The 18,287-nt window shown below is 36.9% G+C and overlaps 1 protein-coding gene across 7 annotated transcripts in view; it reads right to left on the bottom strand.

Annotated features, from left to right (window-relative positions):
• LOC142605726 (uncharacterized) overlaps positions 1-9,441 on the bottom strand; it is a 10,627-nt gene extending 1,186 nt beyond the window's left edge. Inside the window, exons 1-9 of one of the 7 annotated variants that reach the window (XM_075777170.1) lie at positions 9,150-9,407; positions 8,917-9,020; positions 7,087-7,175; positions 6,838-6,976; positions 4,628-4,702; positions 4,216-4,337; positions 4,059-4,134; positions 3,200-3,259; positions 1,973-2,142 (exon numbers count right to left, since the gene is read on the bottom strand). In XM_075777170.1, the coding sequence (XP_075633285.1) occupies positions 2,005-2,142; positions 3,200-3,259; positions 4,059-4,134; positions 4,216-4,337; positions 4,628-4,702; positions 6,838-6,976; positions 7,087-7,175; positions 8,917-9,009 (792 nt within the window). In that variant the 5' untranslated portion in view covers positions 9,010-9,020; positions 9,150-9,407 and the 3' untranslated portion in view covers positions 1,973-2,004. The other 6 variants (XM_075777169.1, XM_075777164.1, XM_075777166.1 and 3 more) reach the window with 6 other exon arrangements.
• Positions 9,442-18,287: the final 8,846 nt, after the last annotated feature.

Here is an 18,287-nt window from a genome sequence, read left to right as displayed (position 1 = left end):
AACCAGCTACAAACTTTCTAGAGCCAACTCAACAAGATGCCAAGTTCGATTTTGAAGAAAAGCATGAGTTCTTCTACTATAGCTGTCTATCACGAGGCCACATTTGGTTGGGGTGAAAACAAGAAAGATGGAAAAAGAATGAGAGAAAAATAAGGTGGAAAATGGAATTTTCCTTTGTTTAGTTCAAGAGAGAAAACAAGAGAGAAATAAAATGATATGGAAAATTTTCCCATTGAGCTCACAAAATTTTGTCCTCCCACTTTAGGAGAAAAGATGACGTGGATAATAAATTACACAAATACTCTTGTCTTTACACACAGCATGTCTCCACGTTCTCCTCTTTCCTTTCCTTTTTTTTTTTTTTTTGGGTGCCTTGTCCTCATTATATTCCACCTTATTTATTGCTATTTGATTACTTATTTATTTATTTAATTCTAAAAAAAATACTTATTTATTTATTTTTCCTATATTTTCCCAAGAGTTTTTCACAGGAGATCTCCAGGTTCTTCAAAGCTATAAGTTTTTTTTTTTTTATTCATTTCACCCAGTTTTTGCTTGCTCTCATCTATGGTTTTTATTTATAATTTATACATTTTTTCACACTTATTAGACCCTTTGGTATTTTGTTATAACAATGACATAATAGTCAATTCATATAAACTACATTTTTCATCCTCCCACTTTTCTCTCCAACCAAACAAAAGAATTTTCCACCCTCCCACTTTTCCACTCCTCCAACCAAACACACATGAGAAAAAACCAAAACTTTTATATCCTCCCAATTTTCCATCCCATAATTTTCTATCCTCCCACTTTTCCTCACCTCCAACCAAACAAAGCCTAAAGGATTAGAGGAAAACCTCATGGTAGGAGTGGGATACATAAAGTGTAGTAAGAGCATAATTGCAATAATAGTAAGATAAAGGAGATGCTCTTACTCGAGTAGGACAAGATGAAATATAGGAGCTATGAGAATCCTCATGACTGATGTGTTGGGAGATGCTGGAAAGGGCATAGCGGCAGAAAGAATTTTTTCAGGAAAGGGACAATTTTCAAGAAAAATGCCAACATGAGGATTTTAAAGAGAGGAGAAGTAAAGGGCAAATGGCACTTGAATGGCTTGGAGAAATGCATGTTTTTTAAAAAAAAATCACAAGTTGAGAAACATGTAGCTTGCAAGAAAAATGATCGTGACATCTACATCCCTTGTATTCAATGTCATAACCAAGAAAACAACACAAACAAGAGTAGGGCTTGAGTTTGGTGTGTTCATAAGGTTGAAGAAAATCGAAGCATTGCATCACCAAAGTTTTTTTTGCAAGGAATAATTAGAAAATTTTTAAGATTGATGGAATTAAATTTTAACGTGTCATTTCTCACATTGCTAATTTCTCCAAGTCCGATTCAGTAGCACAACTTGCTATGCCTCCTCCTTCATGGTTTAGATATGTGCTTCAATGATACCTTTTCAAAGCCTTCTCTCTCTCTCTCTCTCTCTCTCTCTCTCTCTCTTTGTGTGTGTGTGTGTGTGTGTGTGGGGGGGGGGGGGGGGGGGGGGGGTGGTTAACTTGTGCATTAGATTTTTCTTTTTTCTATTTTAAATGTAAGCAAGCTGTTTTGATCAGTGTAGAATTAGTTTTACAAAATGCTCTTAGTGAAGTTCACAGAATGATGCAAGATGCAATTGCAGTATGATGGACATGAATGTGGAGGAGTGATAATTATTGGAGGTAAGACCACATGGTATTTTATAATGAGTTTTACAAAAAAATGCGTTGATAATTTAGACTATTAAAAAAATTTCAAGGTAATAAGACCCTAAGAAAATATAAAAATAACAAGAAATAACTCTTAACAGTATTCATATTTGAGCTAATCTTTTTTATACAATTCACAACAATATCTTGGTCTACCCCAAACAATAAAAAAGAACCAAAAATAAAAAGCATCTAATTCCAATCAATTAACTCACCAGAAGGTACTCACAGCAGGAAAATTGCCTGCTCAATGCTTGTGTCTTGCTTTTGAAAGAGTTTTTAATAAACCCCTGACAATCTTCCAAAACCAAAACACATTCATAATTGCCAACACAGGAGACACCACAAGCAAGTTGTAGAAGCCAAAAGGAAAAATTTTCTTGACCTGAAATAAAGAAATAACAGTTCAACTCTAATGCTAATATTGATAAATGGGGAGAGTAACCAGCCAACCTTCCAAGACAGTGTTGTAATTATTTGAGGTTTCCATTTTGTCATACTATAAATTCAACACAAGTGTTACAGCTTTTTTTTTTGGGGTGGGGGGACTTCATCCAGCATCATGGACCCAACTATAAGAGATAGTTTATAATTATAATTCTGGCAACAAGCAATCTAGCGCAATAGTCCATTCAAGCCATGAAAGAGAGGAATGCTTGAAATCATCATGATTTCTATTTACTATGATTAAGAAACAGGGAGAAACCCTTGGAAAGTTTAGGAGTATTTGGTGCTATTCATCCCAAATGCAGTGACCATCAAGATTTGAGCAAATTATGCCACACTAGGAGAGGAGAGCCTAAAGGGCTTGGAAGAGACTGACATTATGCTTCAGAAAAGTGCAACGACTGAGCGGTCTGATTAAAAGGGCATTGTATATGCAAAACTTAACAAAAACTTCAAACCTTATCACAATTGACTAGATGTGAGCACATGCAACATGTGTGGCATTTTTTTTTTCTTTTAAAAAACTATTTAAAATAGCTGAGGTGTAGTTATAATCATAAGATGATAAGAACATAGTACAGTTTTTCCCCCTGCTAAAGAGAATGAAGTACAACATATGAGATAAAAGAAATATGTGAATTGATGTCGGAAGCTATTTAGCTACAAGAGAGAGAGAGAGAGGGAATAAAGGAGAAAGTGGCAGCAGTAGGGAACATGGGTTGGAAGTTGAATAATTGTAGTTTAACCAAATGAACATTATTTCACTTGGATGTAACTTTTTTCTGCAAGTTTATTTGCTGGAAATTAGTTAAATATACCTAGAAAAATGAGGCCTTAAAAAGTTGTACATGAGCAAATAAGCTAAAAAGCTAAAAGATAGTATAAGTGAAATAAAATACTAGCAATTGGTAGGTTGGAATATAAAATTGTCTCGTTAACACGAACATGTATGAAAAATATAATATAATATAAAGACCATGGAGCTTTTGACAAACCTGATCAAAATGGCTGAACATATGTGCAAAAAAGAAGATGAACAAAAAAATCCTTGCAACCTGGAGGCAGCAAACGCACAAAACACAATTATCAAGCATTAAAAAGAATGTGGAACAAGGAAATCATTTTGGGACCAGTTATATATATTGAAACCACAATATGTTTATAATTTGTAGAGCAGATTAGAAATGAACTCCAACATTATGGTGTGGAAACTTATAAAAGATAAGTGATCAAATTACCCCCTCCTCCCTCTCTCTCAACATACCGTTATGCACAATATGCGTGCATGCATGTACATAAGAAAGCACTACATGTTCCAAACCTCTAAAAGATCACTGCTCTTGCACATACAAGTAGCTTGTAACGTTCTATACGGGTTACGTAAGTGAGCTTACTCTCATCATACCATGTTCTGTGGTGGCATTATGTGAAAAAAAAAAAAAGAAAAAAAAAAAAGAACAAACTAAGTGCACCATATACCGTATGCATACAAAAGATTCTCCCACTCAAAATGAAACTATGCTCTGACAAAATCAACCATATCCATTTACCATATAGGCTACGACAGATGCCTTGCAAACACTTAGAGTTTCATCCCTAACAATTCATGTGAAAGAAAAAATAATGAAGTTCAAAATCTGTCCATGTTTTCCATTTGTTTAAATTATTTGGACATACAACTGCCATCAAGGTATGCAGTTTTGCCTGTATTTAACCCAACCAGGACATTTACCATTGCCAATGAACACTCTTTTTTTATCTACACAAATGCAGGCCCATAGTACAACCTAGCATACACATAATTTTTGGTTAACAATTGAAGAAAACCAAGACCATGACTATGTAAGACCATACCAACCACCCCAGGAACAATGCTATGCCATTATAGGTGTAAAGCTTGGAGTTCTTCTGGCCAGCAACATCCAAGTACCTGAAAGTATGAATTCACAGCAATAAGCCACGGTTGACAACCAACAACCCGAAAATAGGAAACTCTAAATGCTAACTTTACCATCTTAGATTTACAAAAGGAGTAGTGCTCTCTGAGAAAAGAACCATTAGTATGTAAATCCGTGCTTGACCACTTATGAGGGAGAGAAGAATTGAAGACATGGATAGCCCATGGTGTAGAACCTGATAGAAAGAAATGAAATGAAGGAAATTGGTCAACTTAGTATCCCAAACTTTTTGAAAAAGAGTAATAGACTCAATGCACTTATTAACCAACCATTATAGATTCAGTTGATGCATAATAATAATATTACTATTATTATTGGTTTTTCTATCTCAACCAGTAAAATTAAATTTGGAAACCAAGTATTCTTTTTCAAAGTTGAGAAGCTGGTTCTAGAAAAAGATAATCTAATAGAAGAAATGATACAGTAATTAACAATATCAAGCAAGCATTTTTTATCGGAACTTACGTACTCCAGACCACCTAGAGCTGGAAACAGCCAAAGAATCATTGCCAAGTCTGATAGAAAATAACCAAGGGAGAACTGTATACAAAAGGGAAAAAATAAGCAAACTGTAGAAAAATAAAATAATATTAAAAATATGTAGCATTATCCCAATGCCTAACTCCAGATTTGCTCCTTTAAAAAAATAAAAATAAAAATCTTTCTTTATTTTGGGGGGGGTTGGATGGGGTAGGGGGTAGGGGGTGGGGGGTGGGCAAGGAACCTGATATTAGTGTCCATATATTGAGTGCTAACAAACATGCAGCAGTTAAACTTAAATGCGTCTATGAAAGAGGTCCTCTGAATCACAACAAAACCCCAGCAGAGAGGGGTCATATTCAAATCAGTTGGATCTCCTCAGTATAGGAAACTCTATGCCCATTCAAAGAGAATTAACTCAAAAAAATTATATAAGAACAAACTATTAGGTTGCATTTGGATTTGATGAATTAAATCAAAGGATTTGAAGAAAAATTAGTAACATAATGTACTTTATATGAATTTTATCAGCATATGAGGATTTGAGTTTTGAGAATTATGCTCCAACAAAATGAATTATGATTATATTTTAAATATGTAATACGCAATTCTATTGATAAGAGGGGAGCCTCATGTCCATAGTGTGTATACATCATAAAGCACTCCAAAAATTTTACAATGCTCAATAATTACCATTTAAAAGAAACTGAATCTATAACCTCTACAACAGAACATGCATCAATGTTTCCAAGCCTTCAGCCCCTCAAACAATAACCTTATAATCAATGATTTCAGCTCACCATTATTAAATGTTTGCTTCTTTCTCTCTAAATTACCCACACATTAAGCAAAGTGGGACCATATTCCAAATCCACAAAAAATTATGAATTTAAAATTAATACACCTAATAATTTCAAATCCATCCATGAATTTCATCGATAGAAATTATTTGTACTTTTTGTATTTTATTTAAGCTATTTGAACTAAAAATTGAAATCCAAGTCTTTCTCCAAACACTTCTATTCTAATTAACCACCAAGAAATTGTGATTTCAGACAAAATGTGAAATGTGTTGAACTATACAAAAATTGATGTATTAGTACACCCCATATAAAACACAGGCTATTACACGAATCTCTCACCATTGCAACAGACAAACAAAAGGATGTGAAAAGCCATTCTTGTAGTATCATGCATTGTGTGGTTGTTTTGCAATATCTCACCTTCAGTTCAAAGAGTGGATCATAGTTTTTTCATCTATAAAGCCAGTGAAAAGGATCCCCCCCAACCCCCCCCCCCCCCCAAAAAAAAAAAATTAAAAATGATAAGTCTCTCTCCAATAGGATACATCTGAAATCCCCATAAAAAAACCACAGGAGCCTCATGGTCTTTACCATTTAAGTCTCATGCTTTCACCAAATATACTCCTCATAAGAGATCTCTACTAAGCCCTAAAGCAAAGAATAGTCCCCCTGGCCTTAGAACTACAACTTAAAATGGCATTCCATTATCAATTTCACCAAACAACAATTCCGAAACAGAATCACCACAAAATATATAATTGTTGATGATAACCCAATTTTTACCTTTCAACTTCCTTAAAGTTCTAAAAATGCCATTCTGTAGAGAAGATGATCCGCTCCCATCTTTCATTTTATATTGTTCAACTTCTTACAGCATCAAGACTTCCTTGACATCTCTATGAGTGATTTATTCTTCTTCTCCTTTCTTGCTAGCTAAAAAGTATTGAAATCTATCCTAGGGAAAGGCACCTATAAAACACATGAAATGTTAAATTCAGTTCTTCAAATTTGTTTGTCTGTTATTTCTTCACAATAGTTGGAATATATCAACCTCTACTGAACTCTTTCTGACCCTTTTCTAGATAATAGTTTTCTGTTGTGACTTAGCATGTCGACCATCTTTGAACCTAGGCCACTGGAACCATGGCAATGCAGCCTTACCACTGAAGCTAGTGCCAGTTTCATGTGTCATCCATGTGTTTGACATCTATCAGATCAATATTAGCTATAAGTATTAGTTAATATTTATTTTAGAAGTTAATGCTTATTGCAGCACAGTTTCATTGAGAAGTTAATATTTACTTTAGCTGGACACTAACAAGTTGAATTAATTAATAAGAGGGTGAGAAATGCCAAGAAAACCAAACACTGCTTCTTTCAATGTCAACTTACCCCCAATAGCATATCTGAGAAAGTAGATGTCCTATTTATTATAAGGTCACCATGGGATTTTTCATCAAATTCATCTGATAACAACAGGAGGTAGAGAGAAGCAAATGCTACTATAAGAGCATGGAATGTTGAGAATCCCCTGTACAACAAAGGTCGTGACCTTTATGAACATGAAAAAACCAAAAATCTATTTTGGACAAAAAAAAATGTGCACACTGAAAAAGGAATTAACATGCAGAATAATTTTACCTGTTATTCCACTCTACTTTCACTGCACTGCTTAGTTTGCCATATCCCTTGAAGCACAGGAGGCTAATATAACCTGTTAATTTGTAAACCTTCAACCAAAAAAAAAGGAACCAATTTTAAAATAAAAGAATCAATCAAAAAGAAAACTAATATACAAGGATAAGGGCATGAGCAAAATTAACTCAAACTTGTCAGCATTTCAACCCGTTTCTTATTTTAACATAAACGAGAGTTGACTTCAAGCTTTGAAGGTACCATGACATAAAAGTTGGAATCCATTTCTTCATAAACTCAAATATATGGATACAAAGGCTGCAAGCAAATCCAGCTCACTTATTGGGAGGAACAAGAATCTTGAGAAATTCTTTTAGAATTGAAATTTGTTGCTAATCAATTCTATGAAAATATAAGGCATGGTATTATTATAGAATGCTCAAAATAGTTAAGTTGTATTCTACCTTTATTGAATTAATAAGAAAAGATAACAACATTGATAAAGGCCAACACTGCACACCAAAAGCTCTCAGAATTCAAAATTTCCCATCTCTCATAAAAGAAATTTGACCTAAACCTTCCAAGTTTTAAAACTACAAAAATAAAAACAGTCAAAAATGGTTTCAGTACACCCATCATCTGCTAATTGGACTCCTCCTGGGCTCAATTTTTTCAACGATATTACGGATGGAGCTGCCTTTAAAGATATTTAAAAGAATGGGTAGGTGCTGTAATCAGAGAGAGAGGGGCAATTTATAGTAGCTATGAGTGCTTTGAAGAGTATGGGTTCAGATGCTGAGGAAGCAGATGCACTGGCAGCGGCTCGTGCAGTAAGTTTGCTGCCTCTTGCTGCCCTTATGATTTGGTCTTTGAAGGGGATGTTTTGGGAATCATTAAAGCTCTTCAAGCTGAGCAACCAGATCAGTCCAGGCTTGGGAATATTATAGAGCAGGCAAAGCACCAAGCACCACTGTTGAGATCAGCATCTTTTTTCTATGTGCCAGGGCCCGGGGGGTGGGGAAAAAGGTAATGGGGTAGCTCAAAGATTGGCTAGATATGCAAAGGGGTTATCACAATGTGCTTATTGGTTTGAGGAGGCCCCAGCCTATCTACTCTGAGTGCATTTTCAACTGATGTAATACAGTAATATATTTTGTGAATGAATGCAGCAGTATATATTTGCCATCAAATTACCCATGCTACAATTACTAGGATCATCATGCCCTTCATTTCTCATAGAAAACTCCAAAAGAGAATCTTAGTAAGTGTCCTCACTGTTCCCATCCTTGCTTCAGTTTCTGGTTTATAAAAATAAAAAAAATGCACACCACATGTTCTGCAATTACTTGTGCCCATTCTCGACAAAACCATGAATGATATGAAATACATCTTCAAGACATTCCTCCGTTCATCAATTTCAACTTTGTGCACTCAAATGTGGCCTTATCTTTCTGGATGATGTCTCTTGACAGGCCTTCACAATATTTGCAAATACTATGATGCTCTCAATCAACATAGTTTCTAGGCATCATTCTACCAGATTTTCTTGGAAATGGAAATGAACGTACAGTACAGAAACCTATAATAATTTCTCTTTACCATTAGGCCAAAACCCAAGTAGGAATCTTTTTGGTGTTGGGGAATTTGAACTCAAACCTTTATTTGACAACAAGAAACTTTACAGGTAACTAGAACCCACATGGAGCATACACAGAAAATGATACTAAAATTTTGACCATGGTTTATTGAAACGTATTCTTAAACGCCAAATGTCATAATGAACAACAACAACAACAAAGCCTTAGAAAAATTAACCTTAAGAACAAGCATACTTACAATGATGCAGATTATGATGCCAGAAAAGATAGACACCAGCCAATGAGATTGTTTGGTTGAAGTACTAACATAGTCAGTGACGGATACAGCCATTGCTGCTGCTGCTGCTATAGCATAGACATTGAAAAAAATATATATGAACCCAATTCATAACTTGTAATAATGTAACGTAAAAACATTCTAAACGAAATGAAAAATAAAAATAAAAAATAAAAAAAAAGGTAGTAATTTACGCTTTAAATTTAGAAAACCAAAATGGGTATTTGAGAAAGAACAAGAAAAAAACCAGCAATACAGTTGAAAACAGCTCAAACCACTTAAGTTTGACTCGTGAATGAATATTAGCGGACACAGGACACAGCAGGCAAAAGCTTGTTTTTGTTTTCTTTGTTTGTTTGGGTTTTTTGTTAGACTCGAACAATAACTGAGATTAGCTGGTAATTAAAGAAAGATTAGAGAGAGATAAGAGCCAGAGTAAAAGATGGTCTCCACTTTTATTTGCTGTACCTTCTGTGGTCTCTACCACGTACTGACGTACGAGATGACTGACTTGAAATTATTATTAATCGCCCCTTCAAATTTGAAAATTGAAACCAACCAACCCACCCACCGGCGAATTAGAAAAAAGTAAGACTTTTGAGTGCAATATTTTTTGTCACAGGATTGTACTTCTTCTTTTTTTTTTTTAAATTTTATATTTCATTAAAATATTAGTCCGTTTCAATTTGTTTGTCCGGTTTGAAAAGTCAAATTTTTTAAGAGAACATCATTTATTGTGTTGTCTGTCTTATAAAAATGTATAAATTTATAAAACTACCCTTAAATAAATTTATTAGTTTTTTTAAAAAAGAATTATTCTTAACGAGGCAACTAAAAATGTGCCCCAATTAAATTAATTTTTTTTAGTTTTCTTTTCAAATATTTTTGAAAATAAAGTAGAGGTATGATAGGTACATTAGTAAACTAATAACTTTTATTTTTTTGAAACATAATAATATTTTGGGACATTTCAAAATAAAATAGAGAACAAACAGAGTGGAACGGAGGGAGTAGTTTTTATTGATTTTTTTTTAATTTTTTTTCTTTATGTACAATGTACAACAATTGTTATCCACTCTCTTCTTCCGTCATCAAGACATGTAAAGAATGAATAAAAAATTATAGTAAACAGTAAATTTATATAATTGTACACAGAGTTATGTGGGTCATTTTTATGCAAATTGTGTAAGTTTTACACATTCTTCTATTAATACACTCAATTATGTGAGTGCTCTTATAAATTTACATTTTATTTGTAATGTAAACTTATTATATTGTAAACACAAAATGTGTATTGTAAACTAAAAATTTTTATAAAAAAAAATAATACAAAAATATTTAAGACATTAGATATTGCAAAATGCAAGATGTACGACAAATTTTATTGCAAAAAGTTTTTTTTTTTTTTTTTGATAATTCAATAGTTACAACTGGAAGAATAATTTGAACCTTAAACGTTTATTTACCATTCAATTTACAAACTCATCATTTATGTATTATTTTAATCTACAAAAACTTAAATTTAAATAATTGATGGATAATATGGCTATTAATATTTAATCATCTTAAAATTTTGTAAACATGGAAAACATACGAAGATAACGTAATTGGATTTATTAAAATTTACATCTAATTAAAAAAATATTAGATAATATAACATGAGTCATACTAACAGGTGCCCTTAGGGTAATGGTTAACAATCCATTTTAAGAAAGTTTTGACACCACTTTTATAGGAAATGAAAAAAATTATTAAAACATAAATTGTTTTTTTTCCCATCAAAATTTTCTTTAAATAGAATGTTAACCATTACCCAAAAGACATTCGTTAGCATTTCCGATCCAATTTTCTTGATTTTTGTACAACTATTTATTATACTACAAAAATCAAGAAATCCAATTTAATTTTCTTACTTTCTTATTCTAAATGAGCTACTAAGTGAAAAAAAACTATAGAATCAAAATTAATAAACCTTCAAAAAAATCACCACCATCAATTCTTTTTTCTTACTTATTTTATTTGTAAGGACTTGATTTGGTTCCCAAGCCTAAAGGGAAAATGATTTAGATTCAAAGAACCCAATACAATGAATTTATAGAGAGTAGACTGGAAAACTAGGTTTTAATGAATCAAAAGATAACTATAGAGAGCCTAGATGAAAAGAAAACAAGAATACGATCGTTTTGCACGAAGTAAATCGTTCTCGGCACAGTCCGAGGAGACTAACTCTTATATATATGCTTCTTTTGATTTTGATTACAAGTCATATTCCTGATGCTACAGTATTTTTCTCTTTCTTTTCCGATCCCCTTTGTAAAGGGACTTCCTCTCCCTTATATATCCATTTTTTCATCATCTCCACCATCCACATGTAGGTCAAGTTGCTGGCTTTGATCATTGTCTCGTCATCACATTCTTGAAATCTTTGGGAGTAACTGTAAGGCTGCTTACCACTGTTCAGGCATCACCCACATTAATGCGGCCAGAGGGTTAGCTGCAAAGCATTCAATACAGTGGTAGCAGCTGTCGCTTAAATATTTCTTAGCTTCCTTCTGTCCTTTGATTCCTTGATGTTTTTCCTTATCAACAGAACCCTTTGAAATGTTGCCTTTAGGGATAGATCAATCCCTCTGACCTCTGCCCTATTTAGCCGAGGAGGCACTCCTCCTCGGACTACCTTCCCAAGTCTTTTCATTAAAAAATTGTTTGTGACGCTCTGATTTATACCTCTTCCTTGTTATCTCCTGGTCCCCGGACTAATAGACATCCTCGGACAAGGGTCATGGCCCAATACATATTTATGGGCCCTTTATCCCTACAATAGCTCCTCAAAATTCCCATCTTTTACTCTTCGGAAAAGAATGAAATTTTGATATTATTAGCATTATCCTCCTCTTGTCACACGTCATTTCCTATCTGTGCAAATGCCTTTTCCATTGCCCAACGCATGTCCCTGACGCTTCGACATCTGGGGGCACGCCTGTATTAAATTTCTGCGGCTCTATGTCTCCCACATTTTACGACGCGATGAAGATCCAACGGCTAGGGATTCTGTTTGGAACTTAGGCGGGAATTATCCCGCCCACTTTTCTTTTTCATATAAGTACTATTTGGAAACTTCACATATCTCACTTTTGCACTTCCGAACTCAAGAGCTAGTCCAAGGAGCCTTTATATATTTCCATAAGTAATCTTTAGCAACTTTTTCCTTCTTTCTTTGTCCCAGTCCATTTTGTCATTCTTTGTAGTTAAAACCCGTTCTTCTCCTCGGCCCGTATAATTTCACCTCGGCCACTTAATTCTCTTAACCCTTTTTACATATATGGGGAGATTTGCTTACCTGGTGAACACCCCAGAGGTTATAGAAGATTTTAAAACCCAATACCGAATTCCCTCAGGGGTTTCCATTAGATACTGTAAACAAGGAGAGTGGCATGTTATGAGGCAAGAGGGAGAAGTGGTAATCCCTATGATTGCCTTTATGGAGGGAGGAACAAGAATCCCCATGGGTAAAGTCACTAGGGATTACCTAATAGCTCACCGTCTCTCCCCCATCTAGTGTGCTCCAAACATGTTTAGGATCCTAAGTAGTATGGATGCCCTCAATGAGAGGATGGGTTTGAACCTTACACACCACAACATCAAATGGATTTACAATCTCCACCTCTTGAAAGGGCAGGGGCATTATTTAAAAACTAGAGTTCCTGAGGTTAGGCTAATCACATGCCTCCCTGATTCCAACAAAGGCACGAACAAAGATTTCCTAATCATCCCAAAGGAGTGGCATGATGGCCTCCATTGCTCAACGAGAGATGAGATACCAAGTGGGGTTCTTAGGTCTAGGTTAATTATTTTGATGTCACCGCCTTTTCTCTCTGATATTCTCTGCACTTGTTTCTTTTTATTTGTCTGTGCAATTTGAACTTTTCTTTGAATCATGTCATTTTTCTAATAGTTTTTTTTTAAATGGCTTTACAGATAAGCACACCACTATTCCCAACCTAAATCTTGTCAACCAGTCAGAGCTAGACAAGATACTCAAAGCCAAGGTCTTCGTTCACAACAACGGTAAATTGAGGGCAACCCACCTTATCCTCGGCTACAAACCCCTCTCGCACAATTTTCAAGCATCGAAGAACGTGTTCAAAGCAAAAGACCCGCGCTTACCCCTGATGAGTGTTACTGCTCCGGGTTTTCTCACCACTGGTCCCATTCCAGAAGGTGTATTCGAAATGACCTTGCCATCTTAGTATACGGCCGGGGAAGCCACCTCTTCCCAGCCTATCATCAAAGAAGAAGAAGAAATAGTTGACGTCTCGGATTCTACAGACGATTTTGAAGTTTTCAACCTACCTTCCTCTTCAGAAAGCCCAGTCGGTGAGCTTAGCCTTCTACCCCCAGCACAAGTAAGCCACTCACAAAAAGACCCTACCGTCCTAGAAGCAATGCCAATCCAATGTAGGACCAGATCGAGTCTTCGGGACTTGATGGAGGCCCAGGCAGGAGGCCAAGACCGGAGAAAGTTGTCCATCCACCCAAGCCCAACGTCCCAACCTTGTTGATCACAAAAAGAAAAGGGATCAGCCCAAAGGTAAAGAGGTGGTGGAGGGAGAAAAAAGTCACTCCTCTAAAGAGGCCGAACTCCATAAGGGAGCCAAACAGACCAAGATAACCCAAAAAACCACTCTTCTAAAGAGGCCGAACCCCAAAAGGGAGTCAAACAGGCCAGGACAACCCAAACGACAGTGGAGAAAAGAGCCGAGGCTCAAGTAGTTGCTCCGATGTGGTCTCCTGCCATGGTTTTTGGACGGAGTTCCCCTGACTACGAACGCCTCCATGAGGGACTTCCAGCAAGGAAAGGCTGGTTATGTGGCTGACGCTGTGGAGCAGGCCTTGTTGCTACCGGGGGATATGTCCAACTTGAGGTCGATAAGAAAGTATGAGGTCTTCTTTAGCTTGAAGAAGGACCTTGCTCTGGTAAGACTACTAACTAGTTCCCCTTTTTTTATCATTTTTTTATTGTTATCTATATATATACTTATTATTTTTATTTACTATATTTTTTTCTTACTTCACTTCTCTAACCTAGGTCTTTTGTTTTGTTTTTCCTCTTTATTTCTTTAAAAAAAAAGGTTGTCCAAGCTACCCATAGAGCTGATGAGATAGTCATCAACTCTCACAGATCAATGAAGGAGGAGGAGTCCAGGCGCATTGCCGCTGTGAAGGCCTTAGAGGTAGCAGAGAAGAGGTTGCAAAAGCTCAATACCAAGCTAACCGAGGCCGAGATGGAAAAGAAGAGCGCCGAGGTCGCTTTAGAAGGGCGAAGAAGCAGGCAGAGGCTCAGCGCAAGCAGCTTCGCTAGGCTGAGGACGAGCTTGTCATGGCCAAAGATCAAATAAAAGCCCTAACGAAAAGATTTGAGGAGGCTGAGAAGGCCAAGGACCAGGCTGAGCAGGATGGGTATGAAACAGGGGTGGCAAAGACTGAAAAGACCTTCGGGGTTGAGGTCTCAAAGGTATGTAGATACTACTGCCTTTAGGTGTGGAATGAGACCCTCAACTAAGCTGGGGTTGAGGCCTCTTCTGCCTTCAGGAGAGTAGAGAGTGTGTACTACCCTCCTGCCATCCGAGCTTCTAGCTCCTCTATCCCCAAAGCTGATGCTGCCTCTAAGGAAGTAGATATTGGCAAGGACAGCTCAGCCAAGGTTCCCCCTTCTTCTGGCAGTCCGTCCAAGGAGGTTGAGCAGCCTGAGGTCACTAAAAAAGTAGCTGACACAACCAAGGAAGTGGCCTGTGATGTCACTCAGCCTCTAGTTGCCCCCAAGGACTCTTCAAAGGAGAAAGAGGCCTCCCAGACTATGGAACTCGTCCTTGTTGCTCTACCTATGCCTACCAAGGAGGACCTCAAGGGTAAGGGCCCTGCTTCTTCAACGACAGCTCCTAACTAGCCCTCTAAGACCTTAGCAAAAGATAAACTTTGTAATTAAGCTTAAGTAATTCCTAGAGCAATAGTTTTTTTTTTTAACTATTGTTTTTGAAATCTTCATCTTTTGTAATCATTTTGCCTTTCTCAAGGTCTAATCTAATGACAGTTAAAAAGTTTTATTATAGATGTTTTGTGTAAATTTTGACATTTCCTATGTTCTACTTTACACTTAATTGGTTTAAGAGTAAAGGGTGATAGCATCTGACTTAACACACACTCACATATTTAACTTTGATGATCATTGGTGCACGTGACAGCATCATCACCCTACTTTAAATAATTAATCACGAGATAAGTGAAGCTTTCCAAGCTTACATTTTTCAACAAGAGGCGACTTTTAACTTAAAAGAAATATTTTTTACACTTAGTTAATACACAAACAAAATATAACTTGATTTTGTCATCAGGGTAAGTGATAATATAGCTTCCATATCCTATACAACCAACAACAGATTTGGCAGGACCATCCAAATTCATAATCTTGACAAAATAAACTATTAACTTTAAAAACATACCTTAAACATAGCCCACTTAAAGCACCATCCATAGTTCCACATATCCTACCCCTTGGCAACAAATTTAAGGAATTGCAGAGGATTCCCAATTCATGATCTGATCATGGATACGCTCACAAATGCCTTAAGTAATGCTCATGTGTGGCATAATTAGACTAATTACTTGCAAACGCATGGGTTATCCATCATATCTAGGCTAATTACTAATTCCCTCAATACATGTGGTTCAAGAAACTTGACATGGCCGAGATTCTGTTTAACACTAGAGAAATAATGAGTATTAATTTACCCAAGGTATGTGGTCCGAAAAGCCAGGCATGACCAAGGTACTGTTTAATACTTAGAGAAATGATAAGAAGTATTAATTTACCCAAGGTATGTAATCCGAGGAGTCAGGCATGACCAAGATTCTATTTAACACTCAGAGAAATGATAAGAAGTATTAATTTATCCAAGGTATGTAGTCCGAGGAGCCAGGCATGACCAAGGCTCTGTTTAACACTTAGAGAAATGATAAGAAGTATTAATTTACCCAAGGTATATGGTCCGAGGAGCCAGACATGACCAAGGTTCTGTTTAACACTAAGAGAAATGATAAGAAGTATTCATCTACCCAAGGTATGTGGTCCGAGGAGTCAGGCATGACCAAAGTTCTATTTAACACTTAGAGAAATAAGTACAACAAATAATGTCATTATGTCTCTTCCCAATTTGGTCCTAACTTTCCCCATGCTGGGTTCTTTGTAGTACCCAAAACCTTCCGCAATACCAAATCTCCAAGGGCTAATGGTCTTAACTTCACATTTGAGTCGTACCCTTGCTTAAGCTTTTTCTGATAATATGCCAACTGAACCATGGCATTTTCTCTTCGCTCCTCAATCAAATCCAAGCTCTTCTCTAGTAACCCCTCATTACTATCCGGAGTAAATAAACTCGTTCTTAATGTTAGGAATCCAGTCTCTAGAGAGATCACAGTCTCGACCCCATAAGTCAGAGAAAAAGGAGTCTCTCCCGTGGACCTATGAGGGGTAGTTCTATATGTCCAGAGAACGTGGGGTAATTCTTCCACCCATTTTCCCTCGGTATCATCCAACATCTTTTTGAGCCCATTGACTATGACTTTGTTCACAGCCTCAACCTGCCCATTTCCCTAGGAGTAAGCTGGAGTTAAATATCTATTCTTGATGCCCATTTCACAACAATTCCTCCTGAAAGTCTTGCTATGAAACTGAAGCCTATTATCCGAGATAAGGGTGTGGGGAATCCCAAACAAAGTGATAATATTTTTCCACTCGAATCTCTTATCATCCATGTCTCTGATGTTTGCCAAGGGCTCAGCTTCAACCCATGTGGTAAAATAATCAATGCCAACCAAAAGCCACTTTAGGAAAAGGTTCTATAATATCTAAGCCCCATTGAGCGAAAGGCCAAAGACTAGAAAGAAGATTAAGGACACCTCCAAGCTGATGAATATTTGGGGCAAATCTCTGGCACTGGTCACACTTCTTCACATACTCTAGCGCTTCCTTTTGCATACCGAGCCACCAGTACCCTTGAGTGAGGGCCTTGTGAGAGAGAGATCTGCCACCTGTATGACTCCCACAAATCCCTTTGTGCAATTCTTTTAGGAGGGGTTTTACTACCTCGGGATGTATACACAGCAAGTATAGTGCAGAGAAAGAGCGCTTATACAATTTTTGGTCCTCGAACAACTAAAAACGAGTAGTTTTCTTCGCACATTATCAGCCTCTCCTTTCTCCTCGGGCAAGATGTCATCCTTGAGGAACATGACAATAGGATCCATCCAACTAGATCCCACCCTAATTTGATGAACCTGAACTACGTCCTTCTTTATCTCGGCAGGTTTGCACAAATCTTCAATCAGGATGATCCGAGGTAAACCTTGAGCCGAGGAGGTTGCAAACGTGGCAAGAGAATTTGCATGAGTATTTCTGCTTGGGATTTGCCATAAGAAAAAAGACTTGAACCCTGATCGTAAATGTCTGACCTGACTCAAGTACTCTTGCATCCTCGGATCCCTGGCTTCTAATTCATCTTCTACCTGCCCAACAACTAGCCTAGAGTCCGAAAATACTTCTAACACATTTCCTTCCATCTTCTGAACCATAGTCGTTCCCATTAATAAGGCCTTATACTTAGCCTCGTTATTCGTGGCCAAGAAACATATCCTCAAGGATTTCTTAATGACGATCCCTTCAGGAGATATCATAACCAGTCCCACCCTGGATCCTCTTTGATTAGCAACGCCATCAACATATACCCTCCAAGATAGAGGCCCTTGTAAAGAGACCACTTCAACTGATTTTCCATCCATGTTCTGCTTTTCTTCTTCTTCTTCTTCTTCTTCTTCTTCTTCTACAAAATGTTCAACAAATTCGGCCTCCAGGTCGGCGAGAACTTGGCTCTTAACAGAGGTGCAAGGCATATATTTGATTTCAAAGGCCCTTAGAATTGTACCCCACTTAGTAATTCTCCCTGTGTAATCAGCTCTCCGAAGTAGGGATTGATAAGGAAGTTGAGTCTTTACTACCACCATGTGAGCTTGGAAGTAATGGGGAGTTTACGTGTTACATGCACTACTGCTAATATGGCATTTTCCAGTGGTAGATACTGGACCTTTGCTTCATGTAGGGATTTGCTCACATAATAGACTGGCCTCTGAACCCCATCATCAACCCGTACTAGTACCAAGCTAACTGCATGGAGAGCTACAGCTATGTAAGCAAACAGTCCTCCTCGGACTTGGACATGATGGGTGACCGAGAGAGGTATTCCTTCAACTATTAAAAGGTCAGGGTGCACTCCTTGGTC

This window comes from Castanea sativa, chromosome 8 (genome assembly GCF_040712315.1).
Source record: "Castanea sativa cultivar Marrone di Chiusa Pesio chromosome 8, ASM4071231v1".
Taxonomy (NCBI): domain Eukaryota; kingdom Viridiplantae; phylum Streptophyta; class Magnoliopsida; order Fagales; family Fagaceae; genus Castanea; species Castanea sativa.
The sequence above is the reverse complement of the archived record's forward strand: the minus strand, read 5'-3'. Positions and strand labels throughout refer to the sequence as shown.